General features: G+C 51.3%; 4 protein-coding genes across 4 annotated transcripts; 2 read left to right on the top strand and 2 right to left on the bottom strand.

Moving 5' to 3' along the window:
• Nucleotides 1-3,538: 3,538 nt before the first annotated feature.
• On the bottom strand, nt 3,539-4,187 carry BP01DRAFT_416274 (uncharacterized protein; the record flags this gene model as incomplete). The annotated part of the gene is made up of 2 exons (XM_025579189.1): nt 4,043-4,187; nt 3,539-3,919 (listed from the first exon to the last, which is right to left on the bottom strand). Coding segments are annotated over exons 1-2 (393 nt in total), but the record flags the coding sequence as incomplete, so codon positions are not given.
• A 146-nt stretch (nt 4,188-4,333) lies between these two features.
• On the bottom strand, nt 4,334-5,597 carry BP01DRAFT_357290 (LYR motif-containing protein). The gene is made up of 6 exons (XM_025575169.1): nt 5,459-5,597; nt 5,114-5,332; nt 4,865-5,029; nt 4,693-4,755; nt 4,579-4,628; nt 4,334-4,522 (listed from the first exon to the last, which is right to left on the bottom strand). Exons 2-6 carry the CDS (start codon nt 5,162-5,164, stop codon nt 4,513-4,515), a joined length of 339 nt encoding a protein of 112 aa, XP_025430920.1. The 5' UTR covers nt 5,165-5,332; nt 5,459-5,597; the 3' UTR covers nt 4,334-4,512.
• A 130-nt stretch (nt 5,598-5,727) lies between these two features.
• BP01DRAFT_357287 (uncharacterized protein) lies at nt 5,728-7,088 on the top strand. Its single transcript, XM_025575168.1, has 3 exons — nt 5,728-6,082; nt 6,146-6,243; nt 6,334-7,088. The coding sequence occupies exons 1-3, from the start codon at nt 5,894-5,896 to the stop codon at nt 6,863-6,865; spliced, it is 819 nt and encodes a 272-aa protein (XP_025430919.1). The 5' UTR covers nt 5,728-5,893; the 3' UTR covers nt 6,866-7,088.
• An 828-nt stretch (nt 7,089-7,916) lies between these two features.
• On the top strand, nt 7,917-9,166 carry BP01DRAFT_61124 (uncharacterized protein). Its single transcript, XM_025579971.1, has 4 exons — nt 7,917-8,303; nt 8,580-8,788; nt 8,866-8,982; nt 9,061-9,166. The coding sequence occupies exons 1-3, from the start codon at nt 8,088-8,090 to the stop codon at nt 8,885-8,887; spliced, it is 447 nt and encodes a 148-aa protein (XP_025430918.1). The 5' UTR covers nt 7,917-8,087; the 3' UTR covers nt 8,888-8,982; nt 9,061-9,166.
• Nucleotides 9,167-9,336: the final 170 nt, after the last annotated feature.

The raw sequence follows: 9,336 nt of genomic DNA, 5'->3' as shown, positions 1-9,336 counted from the left end.
TTTTTTTTTTTTTTTTTTTTCTTTTTTTTTTTTGTGCTTGTGTCTTGGGCGTGCTGGGTAACAACAATATCGGAAAGGGGAACTCTTTATTGATTTTTCCACGTATTTCTTTCTTTCTCTGTCTGCTGTCATCTCGCAACGAAACGAGCTCGAGATCTACATTCCCTTTCTCCTTCTTATTTATCTCCTCTTCCTTTTGACTTATTCCCATTGAAACCGAATCGATTTTCTTCTTACTGCGCAGCGAACCTCTTTCTACGGTCTCACTGCTCCCATCCAGCCTTGCAGACCGGTGGCCTATCCGATAATACCTACCACCCTTCCCATCCCAATCCCCCTTTATCTATGATGAACCTATGACCTCTCATTCCATCTCCCTTCTTTCTCCTCCTCCCCTACTATCCACCGTTCTGGTTCTTCATTGGTGAGACTTCGAATATCGTCTTCCTATATTCCTTCGGGTTTAGGATGTCCTAGCCAGTCCCCATGTGTATGTTGATTTCTGTATGATTCGTCTCTCTCTAGCTAATGTGATCTGATCTGTTAATGTCCCCGTACCGGGGTTCTTTGTAAGCACCTGGTTCAGTTATCCTGCTGCTCTTCTATTGGTGGGGTCACTTTCACTCCAGTGGAGTCTGTAAGAATGATGATGATACGTATACTTACACAGTAAGGTAGTTATGGAGTCTTGCCCAGTGCGTGTACTACACGTCATGTGACCGGGTGGTTGCGTTGAAGTTGTTTGCTGCTTCGGGAAGGAAGAAGTGGCGGATGCGCTTATGCAATTCAATGGCTGTTTGTCGATCACTCGGGGAAACCCTCCGGGGATAATTGATATGCTTTAATCGTTTCATGGTTAGGGTTTTTATGGATATATCCAGCTCCGCTGGTGTTACAGGGTGAGCTCAAGTTGTAGCCTGAGTTAGTATGGTCGGATCAGAATGAGCGGGCAGGGATCTATATATATATCTATCCTTGTCATGTGGGCACAATACCATATTCCTGTACTACTAAGCAGTAGAATTGGCACTCCGATTACCCCACAGAAAAGAAAATATGATGTACGAGAAAGATGTACGAAATATATGTTGAATTTGACCATATACAAATAGTGTTCTCTCCCACGAGTAAACCGGTCCTGGGGAATACCTCCAAGGATATAACGCATGCACCCAAACACCTTGCTTGCGCCGTTTCTAACCCAAAAAAGCCGAGAGAATTCTGTAAGATGATCTTCACAAGAGAAGTGGTGTTAAGCACTGGCTGAATCGCCGGCAGGTTGATCGGTGGCTTCAGTGGCTGGGTCGGGTACGGATTGTGAGGGTTCGGGGTGAGATGGAGGTTGGGACTCAGTGGAAGGTTCGCCTTGAGTGGCGGTAGTGGGACTGGTTGGTTGAGTTGCTTGAATCTCGGGTTCTTGGGGTTGGTCTTGAGGTTTCTGAGGCTCAGTCACAGACCCGAACCGTGATTCTTCTGCGGGGAGCTCGGGCGCAGGCGGGGAAGGAGCAGATCTTTTTGACGATTGAGGGCCCTCGGTTTCAGGTTGCGGCTGCTGCTCCTGAGGAGGAAGTTGCTGTCCTGACACCGGTGTTAGTTCCGATGCAGCAGCAGCAGCAGCAGCAGCAGCAGGTATTTCTGCGCTGGGCTGTTTCTGTTCCTCCGGGGTTTCAGTGGAGGGTTGGGATTGCGACTGGGCCTCTGAAGGCTGGTCTGTGGACGTTGGCTGCCCGGGAACTTGTTCCACCGACATTTCACCTGTGGTGTCGACAGGCGCAGCAGCAGCTACAGCAGCAGGTCTTTCTGTGGTCGGCGATGCGCTTTGCTCAATTGCCGGCTCCTCAGACTGAGGCTGTTGTTGCTCGATAGCTGACTCTATCACCGGCTTTTCTGTCGTAGGCGGGGCGGCGGCATGGTCTGGTATCTGTCCCGTGGGGTGCACAGGAGTTCCAGAGGCCGATTCTGCGATAGCCTGCTCAGACGGTGGCTGAGTAGCTTGACCTCCCTGATCAGGAGCACCGAGCTGTCCCACTGGCTGCTCCAAGCTTGAACTCGTGGCGTCCACAGGTGCCTGGGTGGCTGCAACAGTAGTCTCCTCTGCACCATCAGTCTGAGATGTAGCTTCTGCAGCCAACTCTGTGCCACCAGGCTGGCCAATTGAGCCCACCCCAGGTTCGTTCGCTTGAGTAGCCGGCTGGGTTGTTTTTGATGCGCTATCCAGGCTCGCTTCTAAAGTGCCAAGAATGTCGGTTTCCTGGGTATCTGTACTCTCTTCACGGGACTGAACGTTATTTAGAGGCTCAGGGGCTACTTTCTCAGAATCCAGCTCGGATGTAACTTCTGGGGCGGCTGCGGAATCTCCCATGATTGTATCGCCATCGAGCTGAGGCTGGTTCATTGGTTGTCCAGCTGTCTCACCAGAGATAGCGAAAGGCGCGAATGCTGATGCGTCCAAGGAGGCCTGTTTCGTACTTGCTGTAGCTGGGACTATCTCCGAGACAGCTGATTGAGGCGTGTTCTGAGATGGTACCGGGCCTGTCTTAAATCTTTCTTGAATCGTCTGTTCTTCCGAACTCGAAACCTGCAGAGAAGCAGATTCTATAATATGCTCTTGTGAGGGAATGGCATCCGCCATCTCCACATCCGCGGGTAGTGGTGCAATTTCAATCGATTTTTGTGCCAGAGCCGGCGATGGGGTATCAGCAGACTCCTTTAAAGGTCCTGAAAGGCCCATTGACGGTACTGGAGGCTGCGAGGGCATCTCCGAAAGAACAGCAGAAGAGGGATCTGGATTTGATGGCTGCGGTTCACCCACTGCCAGCGTTGGTGCTGAAGTGGGTTCTGGAGCAGCTGAGGGCTCAGTGCTGGTCGGTGGTACCGAAGTCTCTGGTGTCTTTGCATCAAGCATGGATTCATCACCATCATCGGTCTCGTCACCCTCTTCGCCTTCCTCCTCATCGTCATCTTGACCGGCTTGATCAACCGATAGTCTCGACGAATCATTATCGCCTTCCCTGTCTGCCGCGCCGTCAGTGCCCCCAGCCCCGTGAACCTGAGAAGCATCCGCACCATCGCCGGGAGCGAACATGACCTTCTTTCTTCTTCCCTTGCCAACGCCCTTAGCCTTGCGTTTCGGAGGAGGAGGCCTTCTCTTGGGAGGAGTCATCACGTTCTCAGAACCGGCTTCCGCAACTACCACGCCTTCGGCATTGACAACCCCCACTCCTTCGATGACAGTTCCCGGAGCCGGAGCCTCCGGAGTAACAGTGACCTTGCTACTCGGAGCTGCTACCTGAATGTCATCAGTGATCTCCCCTTCGATCTTATGTCCCTCGGGCACCCAAGCCTCATAGATCGAGATGTTCCCGGTGGCCGGATCAACCTTCTTAAAGCGAGTCCGCCTCATCGGACCGGCACTAGACCCGTCTGCATTTGTAGCGGACTCACCATAAAGAGAAGGCAGGCCCGGCCGTCTCTTAGCGAGGAACTCCACCTCGACAGCTTCGAGATGCTTCGGGATAGTCGCCCACTTGCGGGTGACGAAGCTGCGTTCGGTGCTCTGAACCAGGGGTTGTTGTTGCTCTTCACCGTCTGTCGCCTCCTTCTCCTCCTCATCAGCTTCCTTGGGCGCCTGCCGAATGTAAATGCAGCCAGCGCGGGCGGCGCGCAGGAGTGCTCGGCTCATCGGGGTCAACAAGTGACTATCTCGGGGCATTGGGTGCTCGGGGATGGTGGGTTTCCCTCCTAAGCCTTGGAAATCATTGGGATCTGGGATGTCAACCTTGGGTTCTTGCGATACGGTTTGGGTCTGGCGCGTCCATCGTCGTACAGGGAGTCCTTCAAACACGTCGTGATCGATCTGGCCGGTTCGGTTGCGGTTGGCGGCGTCGGCGAATTGGCGCCCTGAGCGGGAAGATCTGAACTGCAAGGAGTCAGCTCTGAGGAATATAGCATGCATTACCTCCTCGGGGTGGTCGCTTCGAGCAATGGACGTGATGAGTTGGCCCCAGTGGGGGGCATTTGAGGATGTCGGCGAGGAACTTACGGTAGGTGGCATCGTGAGCGTGAGCGTGTGAAGCTGCTAGCTCCCTCCCAGACTTAAATGAAGTGCACACCGTGTGCTTTCTCACTCATGTGACGATAAAGATAATTGCTGGAGTAGTGAGGATGAATCGCGGAGGTGTTTTGGGAGGCACTGATGATTGCTTTGATCGATGGTCGCGATGCGACCGAAAGGCGGCAGCTGCAACCCCGACATCCACGTGACTGGGATTTTTAAGATGGCAAAAACTACGGAGTACACACGGAGTACACAGTAAAAGAGAGAAGAATAGTATTTTCAGTGAAGGAAGTATCGATGCTACCTACAACATAGCAGTGAGTCGGCTTTGATTAATTTACAGAGCACCTCCAGTCTATCCAGTCACTCCTTCAACGGCGGCGCAAGATATCAAGATCAATCCCCAGCAACGCCGTTCCTACGCCGGCAAATCAAGAATCGCATATATAATTTATTTAGTCCCAACTATTTCCCCCTGTCAGTAAATTTGCATCAAAAACGGTGGTGCGTGTCTATCTTACCCAGTGTCCTTCTGGCGAACAATGCCCCCCTCATTGCCGGTTTCCTTGCCCTGGTTTGCAGTCAGCCGTGCTCTTGAATCGGATTGTTCTCCACCCCCCCTTAATAGCACTCACTGTCTTCTGGCCCTCGACGACCAGCTTGTCCATTTGGTAGAATTGGCTGATCACGGTTTGACGCTGAAGAATTTATTAGTTGAATTCTTCTGTGGAACGGGGGAGTACCGTGGAGAGGCACTGCTGGGCTCGAATGTGCCCGGAGCTATGACCCCCGCCTGGTATTACCAACCTTTAGCATCCGTAGGTTCTGGATCCCCTCCTGAATCAATTCCTGTATCCGTCTATCCTCTGTCTCCTTCTGGTGCTCGCGGAAGGCATCCACGGTGCGCCGGCGGGCATACTCGCGGAAGTTGTAGTTCGAGAACTGAGAGGACTGACGCAGCAAGGAACGGAACTGTATGAACGAGCATAGACAGTCAGTCTCGATATCAGCTCGACAGAAAATGGATCACGATCCCCATGGAAAAGAGCGGCATACCAAGGAGCGGACCTGGAAGGCCGTATCGCGCTGGAGCGTAGGAACAGACATGATGGGAAAAATTCAAACTAGGAGTGGAGAGAGACAATGATGGTAGAATGGTATAGCTGCACAATGAAGGGGGTAGTGAAGGAAACCGCTGAGTTCGACGCTGCTTAAAAGACCCAGATGCGGCTATCTCCGAGCACGTCTTATCCGAGTTGCTGAAATGCGAAATGTCTAAACGGGACAAACTCGAGTTAATACATCGAACGACTTTGCCAGAATCACCACAATCAAGCGTAGCTAGTACCTTGCCAGGGTTCTGACTAGCAGAGTTTATGAAATTGAGCGTAGAGATAGTACCTTCGCACAGCGCAATTCGAGGTGGCGTCAGAAGAGAAGCTGTTCCGAGCAAGCGAACCAAAGATCAAAGCACTTCTCTAAATCCTTAGGAGATCTTGGTGGGCGTCCACAGTCAACATGCAGTAAGGGAGAACCGAGGGAGGCTCAATTACTGGATATGGGGGGTGGGGGGGGAAAGTGAGGCCAAGGAAGGGCGAGCGCGGAGAGAAAAGATGGAGATCTCGGGAAATTCTTTGGGTTGCGATGACGGAGTTAACTTAAGTCGCCCCGGCCCTCCACGGGATCTCCGCTGTTTTCAAGCTTTCTTCCCTCCCTTCCCTCCATAAAACAACAATCTGTCATATTCGATGAACCTTTGATCGGCATCCCTGTGATCTACTTAGTACCGATTGTCTGGCTCACTTCTGGCTTTCTACACCTGGCCTCTGTAAATCAATGGCGCAGATCCCAACTCCTCCGGCTTCCCGCCATGGTTCGCCTTCGCCGGAGCATAACCCCAAGAAATCTGAGATCGAACAGCAAACCATCCGACTGCAGACGCTGGATGAGCTATTGGAGCGGTACCTTCATCTCCTAGATGAGCACCAAAAGTTGCAAGCTGACCTGGGTTCGCGGCTGTCCTCGGTATGTTTCTGACCGTGAATGGCTTGACGTACAACGCTGCCGGACATCGCTAAGACTCAGCAGGGATTCATCTCCCTTGCGCAGGCCAACTTTACCAGTTCGCCTGGGAGACGATACGGAGCGGATTACTATGATGAACGCATGAAGGCGACACGAAGAGTGTGAGTTTGGGTTACACCTCGGCTCGTCAACCGATGCTGTTCCTCATTCTATCAAGACGGTTGACCAACCGATCACTCACATCTATGCAGAAGACTATCTGACACCGCCTTCGACTCGCCCTCGGAAGGTAAAACGACAGATCAGGAAGAAGTGTCTTCAGTGGAAAACAATTTCTCAGATAGCAGGTTTCAGCATACCTTTGCAATCGACTCGGTAACAGTTCACCAGCCGGAGGAAGAGTCCCAGACGGACGACCAAAGTGAATCTTCCTCGACAGATGACGCTGCAAAGGCAGGGGACGAAGAGACTGAAAAATTCGAGGAGTACAGTGACCAAACTGCTGACTCCATGACCGCGTCGGATTCAGAGACTTTCCAAGCCGAAGCGAGACCGAATACGAAGTCCACAAAAGCAAAGCCACGTTTTCGCTCGTCGGACCCGATTAACTGGTACGGAATCTTAGTGCCCCTTTCTTTGCGCAGCGCCCAGAAGACTTTCACCGAAGCTGTCGAGGGTCAGGTGGTAAAGTTGGCCAATGTTGTTGGTGAGATGCGCACGGTGGAGAAGCAGATCAAGCAGGTAAGAAGTGCGATAGGCCAAGAACAGGTGCACAGGGCTTAGTAGACACAATGGGAGCTATGGACAGCTTCTTAATGAGCTCTAGAAGACCTCAGCTCCACCTTCAATTTATTGCTGAATTGTCAAGGCATTATCGGATCTCCCCCGGTGGTCAGTTTTGTAGACCCGGTCTATTTTTGTAAAGACGTGGATGGAGTCTATGGAGTCGACTATTGACCCAAAATGATGGCAGTGCAGCCTTTGACAAGATGCTAGAGCAATTGAGCAATCGAGCAACTTTTAGTTGTTTAAACGGAGGAGAAAGAGGGAAAGGGGGGGGAGGAGGGTGGATGGTGGCCTGAGGTTTTGATTTTCTGCCTGGTCAGGGATTTCTCCGCCTCTCGTTTTTCTTCCGTCAATTCCGTCTCCCTCTTTCTTCTACCTCTATTTCTTCATCATCTTCTTCATCATCTTATCACTTTCTTCCTCCACACCTCGGTTCAATCCCGCGATAAATTAATAAAATCTAAAAATGGAACTATTCTTATCCATTATTCTGCGTCTTTCCCGCGTGGCAGGTCCCTCATATGATCATTGCCAGTCCGAACAATGATACCATCATTAACAGATGCCGTTAAGCGATAGCCTCTGCTTTTAATCTCCGCGCCTCACTAACCTCAACTGGCTTTGTGCCCGGTCACTCCATTGCCATGAAGAGTTGATGAAATTTCATTATTATTATTCTTGGTATGATTATGATTGTTATTATTGTTCCCACTACTGTTATGATGTTCCATGGATCGCAACCCGTCACTTCAACGACTGGAACTGGCCTCGTCATCCCCATTGCACGAATCCCACTGGTGCACACTTCGCTGCATGACTTTCGGGTGGAAATCCCCAGAACTGAACGCGATTCGTGATTCTGGTCTCCGACGCCCATGTTTCCGGTTGTCCGTTCTACTCTATCATTGGCCTCTCACCCACGGATGGAGTTCAGCATGGGTTTCATATTGAAGTCCCAGGGCCGCAATGTCGCTCTGCTCTCCAGCGAGTGTGGCACGTCTGCTCAAGCTGAGACTCTAGTGTCAATCGCCATGCTCTTGGTCCCTCCTGAAGGTCTTGGTTCTGCCCCACCCGCCCCAATAGTTGCTCGCTGTCCCTTGTATTTTCTCCATTATGGGTCTTAGCTCCGGTCTCCTAGCTCCTCCCGTTTACTCAGGATCTCAATTTCTGGCCTGTCTATGGTTCTTGCCGTCTCGCCTATTCACTTTCCCCGGTCAAAATGACCGTAACATGCATGGGCTTACACTCTTGGTGTCTCCATAATCCAGCAGCAGCTTGCATCGTTTGTGTGCAAGATTATCAGCAAGCGAGGGGGAAAAGTAAAATCGAAACAAAAGAAACACCATCTATCTCAGATCAAATGATCATCCCCGCGGGTGTCGTTTTGTTGCGTCCGCCGCATCTCCTTGAAACGAGGCACCACCCACTCGAGGAAGTGAGTTCACCCACGGTATATCTGCGGCGGTTAGAGTACCTTGAAGCCTAGTAGCCCTTTAGCAGGTCATCTGGTGCTCCTAAGTATCTTATCTTTCCCGTCACAAACGGGCTCCCGTGCCTGTCTCCGCGCTATCGCGTTGGCTTGTACTCCACCTAGACTTGAACGGGCCTGATTCCCAAACATTTGTGCCGGCGCATCCTGCTTGGAGATCAGTCCCTGGGCAAAGCACGGAAATGAAGTGTCTTTAGTATCAACCTCTGACTTTTAGGTTAGCTGGCTCTCCGGAAACCCCTGGGCCTGCTATTCCGTCCGTGTGAGGCGAGGTCGCCCAAAGACCTGCTTGCCGTCTATGCGCGCGCTGGGCTGGTTTTCTTCTCTTCTTACTTCGTCCTGTTCACTCGTCCGCTCGTTTCTTTTGGGGCAAGGGCTAGAGGCTCTTTCGTTCCTTTTGGACGGTTCTTCATTTCTTTGTGGGAGATACTGTAAGTTCAAATCCTGTGTCTAGGATGAATCATGGCCAATGTCCGCTAATTGTGGTCGTCTTTCGCTATGCGCTCAGGGGCTTGGTGAGCAGCCGGTGACTCTTCTTAGACTTTGCAAGTCTTATATTATGTTCTTCTGATTTTGAGTCTCAAATTGCCTCTTCCTTTCATTGACTAAGACCTTGTTTCCTGTGGTATGCACCCTTGACCATCTCGCTGCTTACAATGCGCGCATCCCGGCCTACAGCAATAAACTTACTTGTGCCCTCCAGAGGCATTGAGTGCCCCTACGATCATTTCCAGCATTCACCCTCTTTAAAACCCACTAAGGCTGTCGCCATCAAGCAGTGAATAAAGACAGCTTATTCAACCCTCTCTCGGTTTCACTCACTTAACGTGTCTGCAATTGCTTGCTTTTCGACACGACGATTGAGTTACTGTTCGTCAACGCTCAGCGCCCAGGCAGCAAATCAGCATCGGCTCTTATTTTTATGCGCTGGCAGGGACTACTGCATTTACTCGACGTCAAATTCATCTCGCACTCTTTG

Source organism: Aspergillus saccharolyticus (genome assembly GCF_003184585.1).
Source record: "Aspergillus saccharolyticus JOP 1030-1 unplaced genomic scaffold BP01scaffold_17, whole genome shotgun sequence".
NCBI lineage: Eukaryota > Fungi > Ascomycota > Eurotiomycetes > Eurotiales > Aspergillaceae > Aspergillus > Aspergillus saccharolyticus.
Note: the sequence above shows the minus strand (reverse complement) of the source record. Positions and strands in the feature narration are given on the sequence as shown.

Excerpts from the sequence above, each read along its gene's own strand:
- BP01DRAFT_357290 (XM_025575169.1), bottom strand. The coding sequence starts at position 5,164 with ATGTCTGTTCCTACGCTCCAGCGCGATACGGCCTTCCAGGTCCGCTCC. Across the intron at positions 4,756-4,864 it reads AGAACCTACGGATGCTAAAG|CGTCAAACCGTGATCAGCCA; the intron begins GTTGGTAATACC and ends TAAATTCTTCAG. Across the intron at positions 4,629-4,692 it reads TCGTCGAGGGCCAGAAGACA|GGCAAGGAAACCGGCAATGA; the intron begins GTGAGTGCTATT and ends ACTGCAAACCAG.
- BP01DRAFT_357287 (XM_025575168.1), top strand. The coding sequence starts at position 5,894 with ATGGCGCAGATCCCAACTCCTCCGGCTTCCCGCCATGGTTCGCCTTCG. Across the intron at positions 6,083-6,145 it reads TGGGTTCGCGGCTGTCCTCG|GGATTCATCTCCCTTGCGCA; the intron begins GTATGTTTCTGA and ends AAGACTCAGCAG. Across the intron at positions 6,244-6,333 it reads ATGAAGGCGACACGAAGAGT|AAGACTATCTGACACCGCCT; the intron begins GTGAGTTTGGGT and ends ACATCTATGCAG.
- BP01DRAFT_61124 (XM_025579971.1), top strand. The coding sequence starts at position 8,088 with ATGACCGTAACATGCATGGGCTTACACTCTTGGTGTCTCCATAATCCA. Across the intron at positions 8,304-8,579 it reads GGCACCACCCACTCGAGGAA|CTGGCTCTCCGGAAACCCCT; the intron begins GTGAGTTCACCC and ends CTTTTAGGTTAG. Across the intron at positions 8,789-8,865 it reads ATTTCTTTGTGGGAGATACT|GGGCTTGGTGAGCAGCCGGT; the intron begins GTAAGTTCAAAT and ends CTATGCGCTCAG.